We start from the raw sequence: 25,289 nt of genomic DNA, 5'->3' as shown, positions 1-25,289 counted from the left end.
CATTTGAATAATGCTGTTTTGGGGGGCAGAGAGGATGTGTGCTGGTAGTTAAGTATAATTGAGATGATAGTGATGATTACAGTGATGGATCTGATGCAGATGGCATAGATGCAAATTAAAGAGCTAATGACTGTGATTTGCTTCCTTCACAGAGAGCCCAGCGAGGAGTGCAATGGAATTAGCGGTGCTCTCCCTGTGGAGCCCGCGCCCGGCTCGAGACTGAACGAGTGGTGTCCTGCCCCACCCCCTCCCGTCCCTCTGCCCGCGATCCATCCCACCATTATGGGGGACGGCCTGGATGCAATGCAGATGTCGGGGAGCAGCATCAGTCAGGGGCAGCCCTTGTCCCAAGCCTCTAGCTTCTACAACCCCTGCCCCCCAGAAACCATTAACCCTTCCCGAGCCAAGCGCCAGACCAACCAGCTGCAGTACCTGCTGAAGGTGGTGATGAAGACTCTTTGGAAGCACCAGTTCGCTTGGCCTTTCCATTCTCCTGTTGACGCCATTAAGCTGAATCTGCCTGTGAGTGAACCAACTGTTCATTTACAGTCCTGTTATGTCTGAGGAGCAGATCCTATCAGACAGCTTAGCTGGACTGTCTTTTACTACAATTGTTTTGGTGCTAGTTGTCATACTGGAGCAGATCTTCTTAATGATGATGTGCTATTTGGTCTTTGAACTGCACTGCATTTAAAGAATAGGTTTCTTCATAACCTGCAGGATTTTTCAAAGCCTGACATATAAAAGATGAATCAAAAGAAGCTATCTTTTAAATTGAACAATTTGTCATTTTTTACTTTAGATAATATATATATATATATACATATATACATAAAAAAGTTTGGCATACATTTTTTTCCACTTTTTCTCCCAATAATTTGTCTTAGTGAGATGATTTTGAATTCTTAATTTTATGACCAAAGCACAGTTGTTTTATTGGGGGGGTGCAAAATAGACAGTATAATAGTGTTGTCACGGTACCAAAATTTCAGTATTCGGTACCGATACCAGTGAAAATCCACGGTTCTCGGTACCTATTTCAATACCAAAGCAAAACCCAAAAATATGCAAATAAAAAAAAAACACTTTTTATAACTAAAAATAAAACCAATGACATTCTTTATACTTATTTACAATTGTGTTTAAAGTTTTTCTACATGTAATATAATTATGAAAAACAGTGAACAAGTTTCAAACAAATTTAATTTGTCTTTAAATTAATGAAATTTAAACACTTTTTTTTTTGGTAAATAAAGGGGATCTGCTATTAAAATTAAAACATGGAAGAAATATTGTGTAATTTATGGTTTTACTCAAATGAAACGGTAAAATACTTGTGAAGTGACTCAGAACAGTTCTGGTGATGTTTTTTATGTATTTATGCCCTCATTACTGCAAGCGTCCCGCGCTTCAGTCTATGAAGTAAACAAACCCGCACGTCTCTGACATTCATTCATTCACACATAGACGCGCAGAACATGCAGGATTCAGATTTCAACCAACTTTTGCGGCTTAACATTTACAGATACTGGTCCATATTGAGATTTGATTAATTTATGCTAACTTCGACTGACTCCGTAACTCCGTGACTGACCATTATTAAAATGTAAGTTTCATTTTCATGACTGGATTTTGAGATTCCGTCTGCGCTTTCTACTTCGCGGAAATCATAGCGCTGTATGCATCAAGAACCGGGTTGAACAGGTACTCGGTACCAACGGTACTTAAAGAAACCTGGTACCGTGACATTTTCATTTTTTTAGTACCGACTTGGTACCGAAGTACGGGTCTTTTGATAACACTTGGGATCCTCAAATCTGGCCCACAAGATCCACTTTCCTGCAGAGTTTAGCTCTAACTCTAATCAAACACACCTAATCAGTGTCTTCAGGATCATTAGAAAATCACAGGTAGGGGAGTTTGATCGGGGTTGGAGCTAAACTCTAAAGAGCATTGGCCCTCCAGGACAAGATTTGAGGAACCCTGGTATAGTGCAATCATGATTGAGACATCAACAATGATGTATGGATAGTCAAGTAAACCTAAATTGCTTCAGTCCAGCAAATGTTATTTTATTCAATATTACTAACAATATAATAGTTATTTTTTAAGTTCACTTTATGAAAATTAGTAAAGATTTCACAGCAAAAAGAGCACAGTACAGGATCTACGGAAGACACTTACACTTTCAGAGCGTGTACACAACACCGAGGCCAATTGTAGTCTGATTGTGTATACATGCTAAAGTTTTATCCAAAGCGACTTAATATAGAGGAGCATACACAATTTGTGACAGAGCCAGCAGTATTTGCAGTTTACATGCAATCTAGTTTTGTTTGTCATTAGATTTGCCAGGACGAGTGTCTGTGTTTTGAAAACTTGGTGAGGTCATTTTCCTGCCCTCTGTCGTTAGCAGCTCCTAATTCAAGACCAGCAGGTTGTTGTGGCTGTTGCAGAGCCTGTTTCTCTGGCTCAGAGCTGTCTTTCCTGTGATGGGAATGGTGGAACAGGGATTGTGCATCATCACTCTATTGGTGGAAAAGGAGCTTTTGAGTACTTTTATGGACATCCACACAGAATACGTTTTTCTATTGCTAGCGCTACTTTTCCAGGCTAGGTGGACATGTATAACCATTACACTCATGCGTCTTGCATGTTTTGCAGCATCTTGCACATGAGCACCGTGTTTTCAAGACGTTGTCAAGTTAAAAGAATTTCAGCTTTTACACGTAGCACCGCTCATCAATGTCAGTTTCAAAACAGTAAAGCAATCACAGGACTCCAAAGTCAGGGCATGTGTTGTGAGCTGTTGTTTACAGTAGCCAGTTGGCATGCCAACAGTTTTATTTGACTGCAGTGTTGTGTGTGTGTGTGTGTGTGAAAGGCACCTTTTGAGATCAAAACTTTCCCCATGGAAAGTCTCAAAGCTGCTTGCTGTTATTGTAAAACAATAAGGTCGTTATGGATTGTGATGTGTTATGCTGACTTTTTAAAACCTCCTCTCACTAGGACTATTACAAGATAATCAAAAATCCTATGGACATGGGAACAATCAAGAAACGCCTAGAGAACAATTACTACGTCAATGCCCAAGAATGTATTCAAGACTTCAACACCATGTTTACTAACTGTTACATTTACAATAAGGTACTGGTTCACATTTCTGCTCATCATTTATAATGGATCATAGTGGTGTGTTTAGGCGTGTGGTTAATGGTATTTGTCGCCCCCTGCAGTCTGGGGATGACATAGTCTTAATGGCAGAAGCTCTGGAGAAGGCTTTCCTCCACAAGATTTCAGAGATGCCCCAGCAGGAGATTGAGTTGACGACCACATCCGGCAAGGGTCGTGGCCGGGGCAGGAAGGATCCAGGTATAAGTCTCATACTCTCTCTTACCTGAGGGCCACTCACACTGCTGCACCTTTATGGATATTGCACAACTGCTGTGGCCAGAATATCAGTTGAGCTTCACTGTCTGTCCCAAATAGTGCTCACTGCAGAGCCAAATGACATCCAGCTCCCGAAAGTGTATGAGTAGGGTTAGGATGTATTTAGGAGTGTCTAGTTCCACCCATTATGCTGGACGTCAAGATCCATGCAATGGCTTTAAAATTAATTAATCACTCCATATTCTGTGTCTCTGTATTATTAGACATGAACCTGAAGATTGCACCTGGCCTGGAGTCTACGCATACAAACCCTCAAACACGTGGCCTTTCCAGTCTTGCCCCTGGGCCACAAACGAGAGGACCACCACAGGGTCCGCCTACTTTACCTCCCCAGTCCACCATGCAAGCCTTGCCCCCTCGAGTACCACCTTCACTTCCTTCACATCCTCCTCTTGCGCCTCAGTTAGGGCCACCTTTTTCTTTGGGCCCCTCAGACTGCAACCCACAAGTCTCCTTGATGACGGCTGTGCCTCCTCCGACCCAAACTACTCTGCCGCCCGTGCACATGCAGCAGAGCACCCCTTCTATTCTACAAAGCCCCATCCCAATGCTTCCCAAAGTAAGTTGGCCCATAACATTTAAACACCATGTCATTCTTCTTGTTTTTAATCTTGCGGCTTTGTCCGCACTCGCTTTTTTCATCAGCAACAGAGAAAAAGTCAGAAAAGGAAAGCAGACACCACGACACCTACTGCAAATGACCCGCTGAACGAGTCCTCGCCTGCTGAGTCAAAGTCAGGAAAGACTCTGCCGCGCCGGGATAGTACACGACCAAGCAAACTATCCAAAAAAGAGGCACCAGACTCCCAGCACCATTGGACACCTGCCACTGGGACCCACAGTCCCAAGCAACAAGAGCAGCTACGCTACTGCTCCGGCATTGTAAAAGACATGCTTGCTAAGAAGCATGCAGCATACGCTTGGCCCTTCTACAAGCCAGTGGATGTGGATGCTTTAGGACTACACGATTACCTTGACATCATCAAGCATCCCATGGACCTCAGCACTATTAAGGTGAAAATGCATCTGCTGGTTCTCAATCAGAGGATGATGAGTCACCTTTGCTTTCCATTCTTATTCATTCAGTTTTCTCTTTGGTCGTACAGGAAAAGTTGGAAAACAGACAGTACAGAGATGCTCAGGAGTTTGCAGCAGATGTACGGTTAATGTTCTCCAACTGTTACAAGTACAACCCTCCAGACCATGAAGTGGTGGCTATGGCACGTAAACTACAGGTATGTACATACTTGCAAAACACTGTGTACATTAAGGCTTGCATGACAAGTCGTTTTTACTTGTCAGGCGTCAAGCTGGATAGTCAGTTTTACAAATTGTACAAATAAAGAACAGCAACTCACTACAGGGCGATATTATGGCAAAGTAATTGTTGATTTTTGCTAATGTTATGCAATAATTATTAGTGTTGATCAGTAGGCTGCATAAAATGTTTTTGTGTTTTGGGAGAAGACTAGTCATTCTTGCTATGTAAACAAAACCTAAAAACAGTTTATGAATTGCTTTATTGCTTTTTACACATAAAATAAGGATGATTTAATGGTTATTTTAGTAAAATAATTTATTTCAGCTAAATGTAATGTAATTTAATTTAGTAGATTGAAAAAAGTTCATCAAACTGTGAATAAACTATATACAGAAAGCAAGCAAAGAAAACGTTCCCTATCAGTAAAGCGTTCCATGACTTCAGTCTAGTGTAAGTAATGCAGAATGCTGGAAAATGAAATCGAATGTAACATGAGCAGATCTAAATGATTGCTACAATCTTTACTTGAATCACCCGACAGTCATAATAGACTTAGTTTAATTGTGAAGAGCAGTTTTTTTTTCCCCCTGAACTTCATTTTGGGTGGATTTATTGGCCCCAAGCCCCTGTTAATTTCGTACCCTAATTGATAGATGTGTGAAAGTGGTTGAGGAATGAAATCTGTGAACGCAGCAAATAAAAAATAAAAAAAACGGTAATTTTCCACTCTTACAGTTTCTATAATGTTGTCAGAATTGATCAAAGTGTACATTGCTAAATTATTAAATAAAAATAGGAAGTGTCTCATACTAGATCACCAAAAAGGTTTTCTCTTTTTTGTAGGATGTGTTTGAGATGCGTTTTGCTAAGATGCCAGATGAGCCAGAGGAAATGCTGGGACCCACTTCTGCGCCAGTGCTCCACCAGGCTCCTGTCAAGACACAGCCACCCATGGGCACGGCCTCGTCCTCGGACAGCTCCAGTGATTCCTCATCTGAATCAGACTCCTCCACGGATGACTCTGAAGAGGAGAGAGCCCAGAGGCTAGCAGAGCTTCAGGAGCAGGTGAGCGGATCTATGCTTCGTTTTTGCCAGCACGTACCCAAGGAAGAAGTCTTTTCAAGGACAAGCTGGCCGAAAGATCTGTCACCATAGATACTAGTAGTGTACAAGTTTACACTTTACAAAGATGCAATACTGTCCCCTGAGAAGAATTTAATCTCCGTTTTGTTTCTTCTCTTTTGTTGCTCAGCTGAAAGCGGTTCATGAGCAGCTGGCTGCCTTGTCCCAGCCTCAGGCCAGCAAACCAAAGAAAAAAGAGAAGGAAAAGGAGAAGAAGAAAGACAAGCACAAAAAGAAAGCGGGAGTCATGCCTGCACTGGAAGAGATCCTGGAGCCGCCTCTTACCCTCAAGAATCCAGGAAAGCCTAAGAACAAGGATCCTCTGCCTAAGAAGCCCAAGAAGCTGAGGTGAGCTATATTTGGTTATACAAACACATTTCAGGCAAGAAAGTATCCAAAATTACATGGTTTAATCACTTTTATCAGTGTGGAGAGTCTGAGAATTTAGCTATTTACTCATTAATTGTATAGTGTCATTGAAAATGAAGTTCTTGTTGACTTATGCCCTATAGCAAGAAGGAGGGAGGTAAGGGTAGTCGCTCCATGGCTCCTCCAGGTGCCGCTCCACCAACCCTGCAACCTGTGGTGAGCCTGGATCCTGAGGAGGAACTGGGTCTCAGTGGAGGAGCTCCAATGGCAGGCATGCCTGCTGGAGAGAAGTGTAAGCCTATGTCCTATGAAGAAAAGAGACAGCTGAGTCTGGACATTAACAAGCTGCCTGGAGACAAGCTGGGCCGTGTGGTCCACATCATCCAGTCCCGTGAACCCTCGCTTAAGAACTCCAACCCAGACGAGATTGAGATTGACTTTGAGACGTTGAAGCCTTCTACGTTGCGGGAACTGGAGAGATATGTGTCGTCCTGCCTTCGCAAGAATAAGAAGCCCGCCGGTGAATGATTTTACAAATCTCTTTAACGCTAAGGCCCTGGTGGCCCTACCAAAAGTGCTCCATATCAGCGGATTGGACAGACACTTGTTTTGACACTGGTGTATGCATATTCTTATAGATCATTGTTTCTTGTCCTTCAGTTCCAGAGAAGTCCATGGAGGCAATGAGTGCTGCAAAGACAAAAGGCTCATCATCCGAGATGGGCAGCAGCAGTGAGTCCAGCTCCTCAGAAAGTGAAGACTCAGAGACAGGTGAGCCTTATAGATCCATAACGTGAACAGCTGCATTTCTAAAGCGCTTGAAATGTTAAATGGTTCAAGAAGCTGCATTTCGTGATAAATCTTCCTTCTTGAACACAGGGATGCCTTCTAAGCCGAAGAAGAGAGGGAGAGGTGAAGGAAAGAAGGCTCATCACCAGGTGGTGGCTCCAGGCATGCCTCAGCAGCAAGTTCCCCATCAACCCCAGACCCCTGCACTGCAGCCCAGTGTTCAGCTGAAGCTGCAGCAGCAGCATCCGTCTCCCGCTGCTTACATACCTCCTCCCGTCACAGCTCTGGAGCCCTCACAGCTCCTGGAAAACCCCTTTGACCCTCTAGCCCACTTCGTCCAGCCCCTCATGCACCTTCCCCACCATGCCAATGACTCGCCCTCCCCTGCGCCACCTCACCTCAACGCTCACCCTCCAGGAGGCCCAGTGGCTCCTGAGACACACCCATTCCTGAACCAGCACCCCATCCTCCCATCCCCAGGTAAGTGGAAAATTCCTGTTTATTAAGTAAAAAATTACTTTTAACCTAGTTAGGACATGGTATTAATGTAGAATACTTTCTGGATGCACTGGGTCAAAATTGCAAAAACAAAACATTTGGACTACCATGCCGATTTTCACACTGCCCACCTCTCATTGGTCTCAACTGTTGTAGATATGCTCTGATTGGCTCTATTCTTCACTTTATAGTGCACTTTTGTTTACAAAAATTGTTGAAAATACAGGTGTTCTAAATTTACTTTTTTACTTTACTAATTTTACTTAATCATGTTTTTGTGGTCTTCCTCTCTCTTCGTGTTGTTGGTCTCTAGCCCTGCACAACGCAATGCCCCAGCAGCCTTCAAGGCCCAGTAATAGGGCAGCCCCGCTACCTACTAAACCTCTGCAGCAAAGCACGCCCCAGCAGCAGCAGCAACCCCAGCAGACCCTGCCGCAGCAGCTCCAGTCCCAGCAACCCCCTCAGCCCCAGCCCCAGCACCACCTCCCTCCTCACCTCCTGCATCCTTCCCAGCAAATCCGCCAGCGGCCCCTCTCCCCACCCACACTCACTCCCGAGGGCCAGCTATCCTCCCAGCCCCCACAGATGCTGCTAGAGGACGACGAGGAGCCTGTTCCCTCCATGCCCCTGCCCATGTACCTGCAGCACCTGCAGCCGAACCGCCTGCAGCAGCAGTTGCCGGCATCACTAATGCAGTCTCTGCAGAGCAGGCCGCAGCAGCCGGGCCAGCAGTCTCTGCTGCAGTCAGTGCAGGTTCAGTCTCAGATGAGCCAGCAGAGCTCCCTGCCCCCACAGCAGATTCCTGTTCAGACTCAAGCCCAGCCGGCTACGGCGCACCAGCCCTCCCCGCAGCTCTCGCAGCATCAGGCCAGACACATGCACATGCAGCAGCTGAGCTTCTCTCAAGGCCCTGTGCAGACCACACAAACGCAGCCTAGTCAACACAAAGTCTCCATGCCCTCCACAAAAGCACAGCAGATTATCCAGCAGCAGCAGCATCACTCTCCACGTCAACACAAGTCTGACTCCTATAACTCGGGTAACACAACTGTCTTTTAAACAGTAGCTTTTCAAGTTGCTGAAACCAAAAAAAAAAAAAAAAAAGTAATAAGCTATTTATTTGTTCATTGTTGTATGCTTTTTTTGGTAGTCAAATGGATGCTTAAACAATACTTGATGTTTATTTTTTTTTTGTATTTTTGTTTCTTTTGTAAGTTGTAATTGCCATAAAAATGGCTAATTTACTAAATAAATGTTCCTGTATCAGACAGCACTGTAAATGTCTGTATTCTAATGGTGTCTTTATTTCAACAGCACACATGCGAGATAACCCCTCCCAGCTCATTATGCATTCTCCTCAAATCTCTCAGTATGCTTTAGTCCACCAGTCCCCTCCTCAGGCCAAAAAGGTCAGTACCCTTTCCATTTCTTTGCTATGACACTGGTTGTTTCCAGTGTCCACGTGCAAGTATGATGTGATTAATAGCTTTTGGTTTTATAAATGGGTGTTTGTTGCTTTGTTTGCTTCAGGAACCACACCAAGGACCTTCAATTTTAGGTGGCATTAAAGAAGAGAAGCTGCCTCCTTCACCTGTGAGGCGTGGTGAGCCCTTCAGTCCAGCCATGAGACAAAACCCTCACAAACACCCAGAGAGCAAAGCCACAATGCCAGGCCACAGTCAACAGAGTGAGTGAAACTCCTGAGTTTCAAAGTATGGATGTTTATGCATGTCGCACTGATAAGCTGACATTCAAAATGACATGTCTTACTCAAGTTGTATTGCTTTTATACAATAAACAATAAGTTTAATATCAACTGTTGAGTATTTGTTTACAAGCATTGCATAAACATAAATATATATATTTTGCACCCCATTCAATATCACACAACTTTCCTTTCACTAAACAATTCTCGCATACAAACGAATAGTGAAACATCTCTAAATGCAGTTATATCAAATGTTGACAATCTCTGTTGTGCTCTGCCAGACAGATTGGAGGACCAGCACTAACTGTTTATCATCTTGTTCTAGAAGCAGATATGAAACAACTTGAAAGTTCTCGTCCTGTCATCCGCTCCTCTGAGCAGAGCGGTCCACCACCTTCCATGCAGGACAAAGAGAAATTCAAACCAGAGCCCAAGACTCCTGTGGCGCCTAAAAAGGTACAGGTGGGTGGAAGGGACGACTTGATTCATTTTAATTTCAATGAATACAGCAGTTCTGGAATGGTTATGCTACATTACTATGCCTCATAACGTGTCCCTCGTTTGGTCCCCAGGATGTGAAACTGAAGAACATGGGTTCCTGGGCAAGCCTGGCGCAGAAATCCACCTCTGCTCCCTCGTCTGGTCTGAAGTCCTCCAGCGACAGCTTCGAACAGTTTCGACGTGCGGCCCGAGAGAAGGAAGAGCGAGAGAAAGCCCTGAAGGCCCAGGCCGAGCAAGCTGAGAAAGACCGTCTGCGCAGAGAACAAGAGAAACTTCGGTAAGAGGGCCGTTCAGAAACTGTGACCTATTATTTTTAACAAAAGGACTGTTTAGCAGTTTCAAGACATTTTCTTTCTGTCTGAAGGGGGCGAGATGAGGAGGACTCCATTGAGACGTCTCGAAGGCCTCAGGAGGAGCCCCGCAGGCGGCCAGAGCAACAGCAGGTTCAGCCGCCACAACAGCAGCAGCACCAAACTCAGCCGCAAGCCCAGAACCCGGCCCAACCGCCCTCGGCCCCACAGCCTTCTCAAGGCCCACCCCAGTCCCCCGCGGCTTCCCAGAGTGCACTTGACCAGCAGAGGGAGCTTGCACGTCGCCGGGAACAGGAGAGGAGGAGGAGAGAGGCGGTGAGATACAGCTGCAGTCACATCACTTATAACACATTAGCTTTCAAACGTTTTGGGTTGGTACAGTTTTTCTTTTGAAAGGTCTCTTATGCCCACCAAGGCTGCATTTATTTGCTTAAAACAGTAATATTATAAAATTTAAATGTAATACATTTCAAATGTAATTTATTCCTGTTATGCAAAGCTGAATTACTCCATTCTTAAGTGCCACATGATCTTTCAGAAATAATTCTAATATTTTGATTTGCTAATCAAGAAACATTCATTATCAATGTTCAAAACAGTTGTGATGCTTAATATTTTTGATTCGGGTTGTTTAAAATCTTGCTGACCCCAAACTTTTGACCAGTACCTTGTACGAAAGTTGGTTACAATTGTTCTTTAATCACTTTTCCATAAACGTGCATTTAATTGGAGATAAATGTTGTAAATTCAGAAATATTCATTTTTGTTTTCTTCACCTCTACAGATGGCAGCTACAATTGACATGAATTTCCAAAGCGATTTGATGGCTATCTTTGAGGAGAACTTGTTCTGAAGCGCGAGAGGCAGTGAGAAACTGTGAAACTGCTTATGGATTCCTCTGCACGGACAGAATGAACTCAAAAAGCAGTAAGGGAAAAAGACCCCATGTGACCACAAGAAACACTGAAGAGGCTGAACTAGCGATGCATAAGCTGAGGCCCTGAGAGGGAGGCTGTAGCTCTCCTTTTGCCTTAGCAGAAAGAGGGACCCTCACACTGGGACAGCACCCGCCTCTCCGGCATTCCTCCTGGATTTGCCATTGTGACCATGGTCGGGAACGAGAGGACTTGTCTGACTCTTAATTCAGAATATGGGAGCAATGGACAATGTGATCGCTGGAGGAATATCTAAACGACAACAATGAAATGTACTGATTCTCTGTACTGCGGCATCCGTTGAATGCCAGATGTCTGTGGGGGATTACAAAGCGTCTTTGTTTCCTGTTTGATTTGTTTTCCCTCCCATAGTTTCGTTTTCGCTATATCCTCTCTCCCCCTTTTTCGTGAGGCAAATGGCAGGATGGGTTTGGGGGCACTTATGACCTTCCTCGAGAGAGGAAGTACAGCTGGCCTTACACCTCTGACTCGTAATCACGACAACACAAACAGGGGCTGTGACAAATGACTAAACATTGGTGTGTTTCACACTGTTATCATGTGCAGATTTTTCATTATGTAGGATCTACTGTAAAAAGGTATTTTCTTAATTACTGTTTTGGTTAATTGATTGGTTGGTTGTATTTTTGTTTCTTTTTCGTTATTTTTTTTCTCTTTTTTTTTTTTTTTTTTTTTTTAAGATATTTTTAACTCTCTTACCAACACCTTACCCGCTGATGTCTATGCCAAACACCCGTATCCTTTTATTGCTGATAGCTGAGACCCGAAACGCTTCACTCTTAACATGTCTTTCTAAATATATAAATATATTTTCTTGTTCTCCCCACTCGTCATTAAAAGTTTAGGTAGCCTTGTAGAAAATAAACCCTAATATATGCATTATTCTGAAGTGTTAATTGAGGACAGAATCATGGAGATGTACTTCATCGCTCATCGTTTTCATGTAAACCTGGTGAGGAGACTTACCACGGGCCGGAGCGTTGACCTGTAAGGGCGGTTTCTGAGTATCCTTTAGTTTGAATATAATTTAAAGAATATGGTAACTATTTTTAAGTGTATTATACATATAGACGGAGAACACGCAACTGGTACACGCGTCTGAGAGCGTCATGCGAACACCAAGCCAATGCGACGGAGCTCTCAGCTGGTTTCTGCATGACTCCTCTTTTCTTTTCACAGATGCGTTTATTGCACCTTCACAGAGAGAACTCTGTATGTTGTGCTAGATATGATTACGAAAATTTCATTAAGTACAAAAAGCTACAAAAAATCAAACCGTTCTGATTTATCATTGTTCTTGTTCGATTATAGTGGATGTGTTCTAATTCTGTTATTTGACTCAGCAAGGGGGGTGGGGCAGAGCAGGGGGGCGGGGGGGGGCACAGTTCGAGACCTCGGCAGGTCCTTTAAGTTTTCTCTTATAGTGTTTTCTCCAGTGCCTGTATTGTATTGCGATTCTAGTTGGCATATTTTATGTTCTGGGAGGGTGAGGGAGGGGCACGGTTGGATGGGGAGGGGGAAATTGGGGGTTTTGGGCCGAGCGCTTGTGTTTAAGAGACAAAAAAGGAAAGTAAACATTTTCTATTTTACCCATTTACGATATTCAGGTTTAAATCTAGTTTTAGCTGGACTTCTTAAATATATACACCGAGCAACTAGTTTTTTGTTTTCTCAAAACTGCTAAGAGGACGTGTCTGATCATCATCATCATCATTAAACGTACATTTGTGTGTGTCAGGATGTTTGGAGGTGTACGTCATGTCAGTACGGTTGTCGGTATGTGGCTGGGGAGGGTGTTTTTACCCACAGGTTTAAATGGCAACAACACTTCATTTGATGCTTTGCGAACTTTTTTGGTTCTTGTTCTTCCTCATGAAGTCCATTTATATAAATATCTATTTTTTTTCTTTGTTTAATTTGGTCTGTAAAAGTTCAAAGAACAGAAACACTTCATTCCTTCAAGCCTTTTCATGTATTTTCTTTTCCATGGTAACAGTTGGACATTATGTGCCATAGATTCGGATTCTCCGGAGAATGGGCTGACCTGCAGCTCAGCAGAGAGTTTGCTTTATTCAGGTATTTTATTTTATTTTTTCCTTTTGGATTTGTTTAACATTCTCCTCGATTACTGTTTGGTATGTGCGTGGGCTATCGAGGTCAATGGTTCAATCTGTTTTGATCACAAAATAAACTCATCTCTTTTATAGAAAATTAAAATGAAACCAAAATGTGTCTGTCTTCTCTTTTATAAGTCAACAGCTCTATGCACAGTCCACCTGCTGTGTTGTCCATTGTGTTGCTGCATATCAGTTTTCACTCCTCAAGAGAGTTGAGGTTGAAATGGTGCCTTGATTTATGAAACTTGTGTAGTTATATTAGTGGTCATAATGCTTGACTAAACCTTATTACAAATTGGTGAATCTCAAGTAAATGTAGGGACATATTTCACCCGAAAACAAACCGAGAAAAAAAAAAGCCAATTTAAGATTTCAATAAAGCAATTGTAATTTCCCCTCATTGATTTTGGAGTGAAATGTGTAATGTAAATGACTGAAACAAAAACTGAGTCATTTTGAGGAATTTAAGATCATATGAAGGTGAATTTCTTTCAGATAGACGTGGATAATCGAAAATATATATTGGTCTAACAAGTTGAAGGAGTAGCTGCTGAATCTAATGTAAAGTTACTGCATGCTTACATAATGTTGCTGTACCTGCATCCAGTCAACGATTGCACGCGCTTTCATAAGCCTGACGCTGGCTTACGTAAGGAAAGAGTCTGCTGGAAGATGGTTTGTTACAAGAATCAAGTTTGAAATGCACATCTTGAATGTTTTAGTAAATATAAATATACTATTTAGTAGTATATATATATGTGTGTGTGTGTGTAAAATAACACACGCACGCATGCCCAGAGAAGTATTTTAATTGCGCATGAATATTTGTGTGTTCAGCAAGACCTTTATTTTGACATCTTACAAAACAGGAAGTGCCTGAATGCGTGACTGTCAAGCTGTAGGACATGGGGGTTAAAATAGAGGTTTTTAGGGTGAGTTTGATGACATTTACACTTGTAAGCGAGTCGGTCTGTATAAATAAACTATACATGAATAGACTAAACCATCTTTGGGTTTTTTTTTCACTTTGCTTAACGCTAAACTCTTTGCTCACTGCTGCGCGTATGTGAATGACCGAGCAAATGTGAATATCAACACATTTGTAATGTTTATAATTTTAAACAGATGATGGTGTATCTGTCGTTTCCAGTGGCGATGTTTTGGATATCAAACCAAGCGGAGTATTTTGAAGAATACATCGTGAAGCGAAAGGTTCATAATTGCAATGAGAAGTCAAATTTAATATTATAGTATTACATATTTAGCAATTCTATATGCACTTGCTGTTGTATGATCAGATTATATAATTACGTTTTTCAGAGGGAGATCTTCCCACCTGATGAGAAAATGCATGTAAGTATTTTCTCTTTAATTTGATGCACTCTTGTAAGTTAATCAGACTTTTACTCGAGTGGTTGTAGCGGTTAGGTTGTACTACGGTGGCCGAGAAGTGCAAAACAAATCACAATTACAAAAACAAAATAACAAATCCAAAAACACAACGACAATTCAGAAAACAAAATAACAATTCAAAAAACACAACGACAATTCAGAAAACAAAATAACAATTCAGAAAACACAACGACAATTCAGAAAACACAACGACAATTCAGAAAACAAAATAACAATTCAGAAAACACAACGACAACTCATACAAAACGGAAAAGGTAGGTATATTTTGAGAACGCTCTATGACGCTTCCAGTATCGCGTGATTCCGGTTCTGGCTTGATTGACAGGGGTCTCATCCAATCAGCGATAAGTATGTCGTTCTCAAAATATACCCACCTTTTCCGTTTTGTATGAATTGTCGTTGTGTTTTCTGAATTGTCGTTGTGTTTTCTGAATTATTTTGTTTTCTGAATTGTCGTTGTGTTTTCTGAATTGTCGTTGTGTTTTCTGAATTGTTATTTTGTTTTCTGAATTGTCGTTGTGTTTTCTGAATTGTTATTTTGTTTTCTGAATTGTCGTTGTGTTTTCTGAATTGTTATTTTGTTTTCTGAATTGTCGTTGTGTTTTCTGAATTGTCGTTGTGTTTTCTGAATTGTATTTTGTTTTCTGAATTGTCGTTGTGTTTTTTGAATTGTTATTTTGTTTTCTGAATTGTCGTTGTGTTTTTGGATTTGTTATTTTGTTTTTGTAATTGTGATTTGTTTTGCACTTCTCGGCCACCGTATTAAACTGATATTTAGGTAGATATTTCACTATTCAGCAGCAACATCCCTCGGGAATGCTGAAAATGTACTTTAAAATATGCTTAGATTACACAAGTGAGATGCAATGACGTTCAGTTTTACATGTGGCATTTCTCGATCTGAAACAGAGGCAAGAACTGGAGGATTTCAAGGAGCGCATGAGAAAGCGGAGGGAGCAGAAGATGCTGAAACAGATGGGCGTGCAGTCTGAGGAATGACTGGAAGACAACAGCACTGGTTATTGCATCATAGTGCAACTCTGGGATCAAGCCTTTAAGTGAACATGGAAACACTAGTGCTTCTCTCTAAGTGTCAACCTGTACAGAATAAGACTATTGTTTCCAGTCATAATTTAAGAAATGGGTGGGGGGAAATTATATTTTTGTAATTTCATTGCCTTTGAACCTTAAAAATCAAATGGTTTGACTTTTTTGTGTGTGATATTACTTTTTTTATTATCTGTAAAAACACGGCTTTTGTTGTTGTTTGTTTTTTCTTTTCAAATTCAAAGTAAATTAAAATGAATTCCATTTTAATTGCATTATCCATATGGTCATAATTTTGTTTCATGTAATAATTTAAATAGCATATGCTTGCTTAAAGGAATATTAAAGGGTTAGTTCACCCAATAATCAAAATTATGTAATTAATAACTCACCCTCATGTCGTTCCAAACCAGTAAGACCTCCGTTTATCTTCGAAACACAGTTTAAGATATTTCAGATTTAGTCCGAGAGCTCTCAGTCCCCCCATTGAAACTGTGTGTACTGTACGGTCTACTGTCCATGTCCAGAAAGGTAAGAAAATCATCTTCAAAGTAGTCCATGTGACATCAGCGGGTCAGTTAGAATTTTTTGAAGCATCGAAAATACATTTTGGTCCAAAAATAGCTAAAACTACGACTTTATTCAGCATTGTCTTCTCTTCCGTGTATGTTGTAAGATAGTTCAAAACAAAGCTGTTTGCCATATCCGGTTCGCGAACGAATCATTCGATTTAACCGGATCTTTTTGAACCAGTTCACCAAATCGAACTGAATCGTTTGAAACGGTTCGCGTCTCCAATACGCATTAATCCACAAATGACTTAAACTGTTAACTTTTTTAATGTGGCTGACACTCCCTCTGAGTTCAAACAAACCAATATCCCGGAGTAATTCATGTACTCTGAACTGCTGTGAAGAGATAACTGAAGATGAACGCCGAGCCAGATAATGAACAATAGACTGACTTGAGTTATTAATTACATAATTTTGATTATTGGGTGAACTAACCCTTTAGGTCGTGTGAGATCCACACAAAATGAGTTGTACACAGTGACCCACTTTGTACAAGGTGTTTTTTGGCCTCAATCTTTAAAAACAGTCAGAATTACAGCGTTCTATGGCTATTTATCCCTGGGGCACAAAACCCCCAAAACCAATCCCTATATATATGTACACGTGTCTTTTGCGGTGTGCATAATTTTATAAATATTTACTTTTGATTTTAAAATGTAATTTTTTTTTTTTACAAATTTAGTTATATTATATGTATTAACACGTCTTCTCAATGTTTTAAAACTTTCAAAAACAGTAACGCGACATGATTTTACAATTTAAAGAGCTGCGATTTATGGCTGTTTGTGAATGTATATACAGATTCAGAGCGAGAGGAGTCAGAATTTACTTCATGTAAGTTCATAAAGATGTAGCAGCTGCTCTGAAACATCGCTCACCACTGAGGCCCGATGGGTCTGCGTGAAGCGTGCGACCCACAACTCATTTTACAACTAAGCTTATGCTTATATTCTGAATTATAGTATATACCACTAAATACTGACAGTTGAGATTATATCAGTTGAATGAATCATAATAACTTTGAGAAAATGTCTTTGAACTTTTTTTTATAAAGCCACAGCAAACAGTCCTTTGACCTCACTTTACTTTACTAACTGTAGTTTTTTTTTTTCATTTCAATGGAAAAATGTAAATTCAAAATAAGTAACATCAGGGACTTTATTTTATTTTAACGGTTTACAACTTTTTTTCATAACCTTAGTTTGTTTGTTTGACACCACAGTTTATATAAATTATTGACATGGTAATAAGCCATCCATAGTTTTTGTTCTAATGTTTTCGCCTGAAGACTCTTATTTTGAATTGTCTCTTCCGGCTCTTTCTGTCCATCAGGGTGTGTGTGTGTGTGTGAGTGTCAGTCATTTCTGCCTTCACAGACCAGAGCAATCTGTCAACAGGGAAGAGTCAAGATGGCCCCGAGTGGACTAAAAGCGATCGTAAACGAGAGTAAGTTTGAGTTAATCTCGCAATACGGTCTTTAAAACGTATGCTGTTCGTGTAGCAGATGTTTCAGAGTTTACACAGTGATATATTGACCTGTCAGGATGTATAATCATAGCAACAGGTGTACACTGAGGACTCGATACGTCATAATGGAGCAAACTTCCGTATGTAGCTGCTAAAGCTCACTACAACTTAAACAGAGTTAACTACTTTACTCAACACTTTTACGCCTCAGAAAATGTCATTTGTGTAAATGGAGGGGATAAAATACTGGTTTGCAGTGCATTGTTTATTAATTGTTGCGTCGGTTGTGGTCTTGTGATCAACATCACACCGGACATAATAAAAACACAGGAAATGACACTGTCACAAAAAAAAAAAAAAACTCTTGTGACAATGCACAAAACCCTACAGACTAACTAATGTTGTTACATTATTACAATATTAACTATTATTTTACATTTCACCAGGCCTATATTTTATTCTCCTTTATCATATCAACAATATAACCATAACTGTATTTGGTTTAGAAATTTAGCAGCCTCATGCATAATAAAAATAATAATATTTGTGAAATCTATCGGTCTGTCCGTCTACTTTTGAATAATCTTTATTAACCAGGGATGCAAATTGAGAACCAAATCTGAAATCTTAATATCAGTCATTTGTTTATTATTTGTATTTTTGTCAGTCCTTGTTTTAAAGCAAATAGTCCAGAAAGACATTTAACCTGCTTGATAATGCTGAAGCTCATCATCATACGGCGCATCATCATTGTAAATGCCATAAACGAATGGCTTTTTCATAGTTTTCCTGTAATTGACACTATAGGTGATGTCCTGTAATGGACACTATAGGTGATGTCCTGTAATGGACACTATAGTTGATGTCCTGTAATGGACACTATAGGTGATGTCCTGTGATCGACACTATAGGCGATGTCCTGCGATCGACACTATAGGCGATGTCCTGCGATCGACACTATAGGCGATGTCCTGCGATCGACACTATAGGCGATGTCCTGCGATCGACACTATAGGCGATGTCCTGCGATCGACACTATAGGCGATGTCCTGCGATCGACACTATAGGCGATGTCCTGCGATCGACACTATAGGCGATGTCCTGCGATCGACACTATAGGCGATGTCCTGCGATCGACACTATAGGCGATGTCCTGCGATCGACACTATAGGCGATGTCCTGCGATCGACACTATAGGCGATGTCCTGCGATCGACACTATAGCCTGCGATCGACACTAAAGGCGATGTCCTGCGATCGATACTAAAGGCGATGTCCTGCGATTGACACTATAGGCGATGTCCTGCGATCGACACTATAGCCTGCGATCGACACTATAGGCGATGTCCTGCGATCGACACTAAAGGCGATGTCCTGCGATCGACACTATAGGCGATGTCCTGCGATCGACACTATAGGCGATGTCCTGCGATCGACACTATAGGCGATGTCCTGCGATCGACACTATAGGCGATGTCCTGCGATCGACACTATAGGCGATGTCCTGCGATCGACACTATAGGCGATGTCCTGCGATCGACACTATAGGCGATGTCCTGCGATCGACACTATAGGCGATGTCCTGCGATCGACACTATAGGCGATGTCCTGCGATCGACACTATAGGCGATGTCCTGCGATCGACACTATAGCCTGCGATCGACACTATAGGCGATGTCCTGCGATCGACACTATAGCCTGCGATCGACACTATAGGCGATGTCCTGCGATCGACACTATAGCCTGCGATCGACACTATAGGCGATGTCCTGCGATCGACACTAAAGGCGATGTCCTGCGATCGACACTAAAGGCGATGTCCTGCGATCGACACTAAAGGCGATGTCCTGCGATCGACACTAAAGGCGATGTCCTGCGATCGACACTAAAGGCGATGTCCTGCGATCGACACTATAGCCTGCGATCGACACTATAGGCGATGTCCTGCGATCGACACTAAAGGCGATGTCCTGCGATCGACACTAAAGGCGATGTCCTGCGATCGACACTATAGGCGATGTCCTGCGATCGACACTAAAGGCGATGTCCTGCGATCGACACTAAAGGCGATGTCCTGCGATCGACACTAAAGGCGATGTCCTGCGATCGACACTATAGGCGATGTCCTGCGATCGACACTAAAGGCGATGTCCTGCGATCGACACTATAGGCGATGTCCTGCGATCGACACTATAGGCGATGTCCTGCGATCGACACTATAGGCGATGTCCTGCGATCGACACTATAGGCGATGTCCTGCGTTCGACACTATAGCCTGCGATCGACACTATAGCCTGCGATCGACACTATAGGCGATGTCCTACGATCGACACTAAAGGCGATGTCCTGCGTTCGACACTATAGGCGATGTCCTGCGATCGACACTATAGCCTGCGATCGACACTATAGCCTGCGATCGACACTATAGGCGATGTCCTGCGATCGACACTAAAGGCGATGTCCTGCGATCGACACTAAAGGCGATGTCCTGCGATCGACACTATAGGCGATGTCCTGCGATCGACACTATAGGCGATGTCCTGCGATCGACACTATAGGCGATGTCCTGCGATCGACACTATAGGCGATGTCCTGCGATCGACACTATAGGCGATGTCCTGCGATCGACACTATAGGCGATGTCCTGCGATCGACACTATAGGCGATGTCCTGCGATCGACACTATAGGCGATGTCCTGCGATCGACACTATAGGCGATGTCCTGCGATCGACACTAAAGGCGATGTCCTGCGATCGACACTAAAGGCGATGTCCTGCGATCGACACTAAAGGCGATGTCCTGCGATCGACACTAAAGGCGATGTCCTGCGATCGACACTATAGGCGATGTCCTGCGATCGACACTATAGGCGATGTCCTGCGATCGACACTATAGGCGATGTCCTGCGATCGACACTATAGGCGATGTCCTGCGATCGACACTATAGGCGATGTCCTGCGTTCGACACTATAGGCGATGTCCTGCGTTCGACACTATAGCCTGCGATCGACACTATAGCCTGCGATCGACACTATAGGCGATGTCCTGCGATCGACACTAAAGGCGATGTCCTGCGTTCGACACTATAGGCGATGTCCTGCGATTGACACTATAGGCGATGTCCTGCGATCGACACTATAGGCGATGTCCTGCGATCGACACTATAGGCGATGTCCTGCGATCGACACTATAGGCGATGTCCTGCGATCGACACTATAGGCGATGTCCTGCGATCGACACTATAGGCGATGTCCTGCGATCGACACTATAGGCGATGTCCTGCGATCGACACTATAGCCTGCGATCGACACTATAGGCGATGTCCTGCGATCGACACTAAAGGCGATGTCCTGCGTTCGACACTATAGGCGATGTCCTGCGATCGACACTATAGCCTGCGATCGACACTATAGCCTGCGATCGACACTATAGGCGATGTCCTGCGATCGACACTAAAGGCGATGTCCTGCGATCGACACTAAAGGCGATGTCCTGCGATCGACACTATAGGCGATGTCCTGCGATCGACACTAAAGGCGATGTCCTGCGATCGACACTATAGGCGATGTCCTGCGATCGACACTATAGGCGATGTCCTGCGATCGACACTAAAGGCGATGTCCTGCGATCGACACTAAAGGCGATGTCCTGCGATCGACACTATAGGCGATGTCCTGCGATCGACACTATAGGCGATGTCCTGCGATCGACACTATAGGCGATGTCCTGCGATCGACACTATAGGCGATGTCCTGCGATCGACACTATAGGCGATGTCCTGCGATCGACACTATAGGCGATGTCCTGCGATCGACACTATAGGCGATGTCCTGCGATCGACACTATAGGCGATGTCCTGCGATCGACACTATAGGCGATGTCCTGCGATCGACACTATAGCCTGTGATCGACACTATAGGCGATGTCCTGCGATCGACACTATAGGCGATGTCCTGCGATCGACACTATAGGCGATGTCCTGCGATCGACACTAAAGGCGATGTCCTGCGATCGACACTATAGGCGATGTCCTGCGATCGACACTATAGGCGATGTCCTGCGATCGACACTAAAGGCGATGTCCTGCGATCGACACTAAAGGCGATGTCCTGCGATCGACACTATAGGCGATGTCCTGCGATCGACACTATAGGCGATGTCCTGCGATCGACACTATAGGCGATGTCCTGCGATCGACACTAAAGGCGATGTCCTGCGATCGACACTAAAGGCGATGTCCTGCGATCGACACTATAGGCGATGTCCTGCGATCGACACTATAGGCGATGTCCTGCGATCGACACTATAGGCGATGTCCTGCGATCGACACTATAGGCGATGTCCTGCGATCGACACTATAGGCGATGTCCTGCGATCGACACTATAGGCGATGTCCTGCGATCGACACTATAGGCGATGTCCTGCGATCGACACTATAGGCGATGTCCTGCGATCGACACTATAGGCGATGTCCTGCGATCGACACTAAAGGCGATGTCCTGCGATCGACACTAAAGGCGATGTCCTGCGATCGACACTATAGGCGATGTCCTGCGATCGACACTATAGGCGATGTCCTGCGATCGACACTATAGCCTGCGATCGACACTATAGGCGATGTCCTGCGATCGACACTAAAGGCGATGTCCTGCGATCGACACTAAAGGCGTCGTCCTGCGATCGACACTATAGGCGATGTCCTGCGATCGACACTATAGGCGATGTCCTGCGATCGACACTATAGGCGATGTCCTGCGATCGACACTATAGGCGATGTCCTGCGATCGACACTATAGGCGTATCCTGCGATCGACACTATAGGCGATGTCCTGCGATCGACACTATAGGCGATGTCCTGCGATCGACACTATAGGCGATGTCCTGCGATCGACACTATAGCCTGCGATCGACACTATAGGCGATGTCCTGCGATCGACACTAAAGGCGATGTCCTGCGATCGACACTAAAGGCGATGTCCTGCGTTCGACACTATAGCCTGCGATCGACACTATAGGCCATGTCCTGCGATCGACACTATAGGCCATGTCCTGCGATCGACACTATAGCCTGCGATCGACACTATAGGCGATGTCCTGCGATCGACACTAAAGGCGATGTCCTGCGATCGACACTATAGGCGATGTCCTGCGATCGACACTATAGGCGATGTCCTGCGATCGACACTATAGGCGATGTCCTGCGATCGACACTATAGGCGATGTCCTGCGATCGACACTATAGGCGATGTCCTGCGATCGACACTATAGGCGATGTCCTGCGATCGACACTATAGGTAATGTTGATGTTGTCTAACTACATTGCTGGTTTGTCTATAGAAATCCTCAGTGGTGTCATCAAGAGTGTGAAGAAAGATGGGGAATGGAAGGTAATATTGGTACAAGTAGAGTGTCATTTTATACTTTTCATCCTGTTTTCACATGACTCACTGTGTGGTTGTTGTGTTTATTTAGGTGCTCATCGTGGATCACATCAGTATGCGCATTCTGTCCTCTTGCTGTAAAATGTCTGACATCATGGCAGAGGGCATTACAAGTGAGCATATTTCATTTTTTTTTCCTTTCACAGGTCAGTTTAGTATGTGATCTCACAAGGTTTCACTGCAAAACTGTTTTTATTTAAAAAATGCCAGTGTCAGACATTAAACTGTGAAAGGTGTTTTTTATTTTTTATTTATTTTTTAATTAGGCTGCTAGCTGTTGCAAATATTCCATTGTGCTAAAGAGGTTTTTATTGCAAAATGTGTCAGTATTCGCTTCACTGCTTGTCCCATAAACCACTAGGAAAAATCTAGATGTGAGCTGTCCTGTTTTCTTCACAGTTGTGGAGGACATTAACAAGCGGAGAGAACCCATCCCTAGTCTGGAGGCCATTTACCTCATCTCCCCTGTGCCAAAAGTGAGCATCTTTACTGCCACGCATCTCTCAGTGGAAGTGTTAATATAATGTACAGTGTTGTTAAAAAATTATCTGTTAATTTCAATGATTTCATATAGGTCTGTCAAAATGGCTGAAAATCTAAATAAGAATTTTGTACTTAAATATGATCAAAATTCGAATTATATTCAAATTTAAAATGCCTAATTTCAGTTAGGGTGAAGAAAAGCTTTTGGCTTCTCTTCTGAGGCCACAAGAGGGCGCATTGGGCAAAATATTACTAATGCACATTTATTCAAAGCACAAGAATACATGACTGTGAAGTGAATAATATTTAAAATAATGTTTATAAACCAATTTTAAATGAATTGCTTAAACAACTATAAACAAAACAGCATCATGTATGCATGCATAGTTTAATACAAAGAGCTGGAAATCAAATCACACAGAGTACATTTTTCATTTAAAAACATGAGAGGCAGTGGGATGGGGAAACCCCACCATAAAGTCTCGAGATATGTTTTTAAAAAGTTGAATTTACATGAATTTTACATGGCTTTCTAAACATGCGTCTCTATCGTGCGAGACGCGGGTGCAACAGTGATGGAAGATGTCCCTCTAGAAAATGCACGAAATATGCGTTCTGTGTGAACGGCTTGGTTTCAGTTTTTACATAAACAAGATCTTCTCCACATTGATGTTCTCTTTTTTCCACAATATTTTGAACATGCAACGTTTTTGCATTCGAATGTGTATTTTTATTTGAAATTTGACGATGTGACAATCCTAATCTCATATCTGTATTTCAGTCAATTCATTCTCTAATTGGTGATTTCAAAGAAGCAGCCTTCACATACAAAGCAGCACACATCTTCTTTACAGACAGTAAGACTTTTGATTTTACTATGTACTTTGATGTTTCTGTTTTGAAGACAGTCCATCATGGTTGCCTACAGTGCATGGTCTGAATTTGAGTAGTTATTATATTGTCAATCTCTGTTCATCCTGCATTCAGCTTGTCCTGATGGGCTTTTTGCTGAGATTGGAAGGTCAAGGGTCGCCAAGGTCATCAAATCCTTGAAGGAAATCAATGTGGCTTTCATACCATATGAGTTGCAGGTGCGTGGTAGCATTGCAAGCACATGCATCAACTACTGTTCAAAAGTCTGGGGTTGGTAAGATATCTTAAGAAACATAATAAGAAACATTTCTTATTATTATCAATTTTCAAAACTCTTACTGACCCCAAATGTTTGGCTGTGATGTGGTTTTCACATTTTCTTCAAATTTTTTTTTAAATAAATACAAATCTAGTTGTTTCTGACACACTTTGTTTTTGTTGCAGGTGTTTATTCTGGACAACCCCAGTTCCTTCCACACTTTCTACAGCCCATCTCAGACTAATCTAGATGACAGGACCAGGATGATGGAGGCCATGGCCGAGCAGATCGCCACACTCTGTGACACACTGAAGGAATACCCAGCCATCCGCTACCGCCAGTACTGATGCCCTTCACTCCCAGTTCTCACATGCACTGGGCAACACTTTTAGTTTCCTGGTGTAATATGATTAGTTTGAGGTGTACAGGAAGTGTAAACCAACTGTGTTTCTCTCAGGGGCCCAAAGGAGAATTTCACCCTGGCTGAGATGGTGATGGACCGTCTTAATGCACATAAAGCAGACAATCCCAGTATGGGAGAGGTGAGATGTTGGGATATTTATGATGCACTCAAAACATTTTTTCTGTTTTTCTAACCACCCTCTATCTTGTCACACATATACTTCAAACTTTCTTCAGTTTCTTCAATTTA

General features: G+C 42.9%; 3 protein-coding genes across 7 annotated transcripts in view; all 3 read left to right on the top strand.

Moving 5' to 3' along the window:
• The window catches only part of LOC132149460 (bromodomain-containing protein 4-like), a 62,894-nt gene extending 51,263 nt beyond the window's left edge, over positions 1-11,631 (top strand). For 4 of the 5 annotated variants that reach the window (XM_059558716.1, XM_059558718.1, XM_059558717.1 and 1 more), the window contains 18 exons: positions 153-522; positions 3,010-3,147; positions 3,237-3,372; positions 3,654-4,009; positions 4,096-4,464; positions 4,557-4,685; positions 5,555-5,776; positions 5,964-6,181; positions 6,346-6,722; positions 6,863-6,973; positions 7,082-7,471; positions 7,803-8,528; positions 8,804-8,898; positions 9,020-9,176; positions 9,523-9,659; positions 9,770-9,975; positions 10,063-10,324; positions 10,794-11,631. In XM_059558716.1, the coding sequence (XP_059414699.1) occupies positions 283-522; positions 3,010-3,147; positions 3,237-3,372; positions 3,654-4,009; positions 4,096-4,464; positions 4,557-4,685; positions 5,555-5,776; positions 5,964-6,181; positions 6,346-6,722; positions 6,863-6,973; positions 7,082-7,471; positions 7,803-8,528; positions 8,804-8,898; positions 9,020-9,176; positions 9,523-9,659; positions 9,770-9,975; positions 10,063-10,324; positions 10,794-10,862 (4,338 nt within the window). In that variant the 5' untranslated portion in view covers positions 153-282 and the 3' untranslated portion in view covers positions 10,863-11,631. The remainder of the gene's footprint in view (positions 1-152; positions 523-3,009; positions 3,148-3,236; positions 3,373-3,653; positions 4,010-4,095; positions 4,465-4,556; positions 4,686-5,554; positions 5,777-5,963; positions 6,182-6,345; positions 6,723-6,862; positions 6,974-7,081; positions 7,472-7,802; positions 8,529-8,803; positions 8,899-9,019; positions 9,177-9,522; positions 9,660-9,769; positions 9,976-10,062; positions 10,325-10,793) is intronic. The other variant, XM_059558715.1, reaches the window with a different exon arrangement.
• Positions 11,632-13,887: 2,256 nt separating this feature from the next.
• LOC132148649 (protein PET100 homolog, mitochondrial-like) lies at positions 13,888-15,554 on the top strand. Its single transcript, XM_059557349.1, has 4 exons — positions 13,888-14,014; positions 14,208-14,294; positions 14,403-14,435; positions 15,405-15,554. Exons 1-4 carry the CDS (start codon positions 13,988-13,990, stop codon positions 15,492-15,494), a joined length of 237 nt encoding a protein of 78 aa, XP_059413332.1. The 5' UTR covers positions 13,888-13,987; the 3' UTR covers positions 15,495-15,554.
• A 1,850-nt stretch (positions 15,555-17,404) lies between these two features.
• LOC132149459 (syntaxin-binding protein 2-like) overlaps positions 17,405-25,289 on the top strand; it is a 14,078-nt gene continuing 6,193 nt past the window's right edge. The window contains exons 1-8 of the mRNA XM_059558712.1: positions 17,405-17,560; positions 22,919-22,968; positions 23,054-23,135; positions 23,422-23,498; positions 24,287-24,362; positions 24,493-24,596; positions 24,823-24,977; positions 25,095-25,179. Of these exons, the coding sequence (XP_059414695.1) occupies positions 17,524-17,560; positions 22,919-22,968; positions 23,054-23,135; positions 23,422-23,498; positions 24,287-24,362; positions 24,493-24,596; positions 24,823-24,977; positions 25,095-25,179 (666 nt within the window). The 5' untranslated portion in view covers positions 17,405-17,523. The remainder of the gene's footprint in view (positions 17,561-22,918; positions 22,969-23,053; positions 23,136-23,421; positions 23,499-24,286; positions 24,363-24,492; positions 24,597-24,822; positions 24,978-25,094; positions 25,180-25,289) is intronic.

This window comes from Carassius carassius, chromosome 9 (genome assembly GCF_963082965.1).
Source record: "Carassius carassius chromosome 9, fCarCar2.1, whole genome shotgun sequence".
Classification (NCBI taxonomy): Eukaryota; Metazoa; Chordata; class Actinopteri; order Cypriniformes; family Cyprinidae; genus Carassius; species Carassius carassius.
The sequence above is the reverse complement of the archived record's forward strand: the minus strand, read 5'-3'. Positions and strand labels throughout refer to the sequence as shown.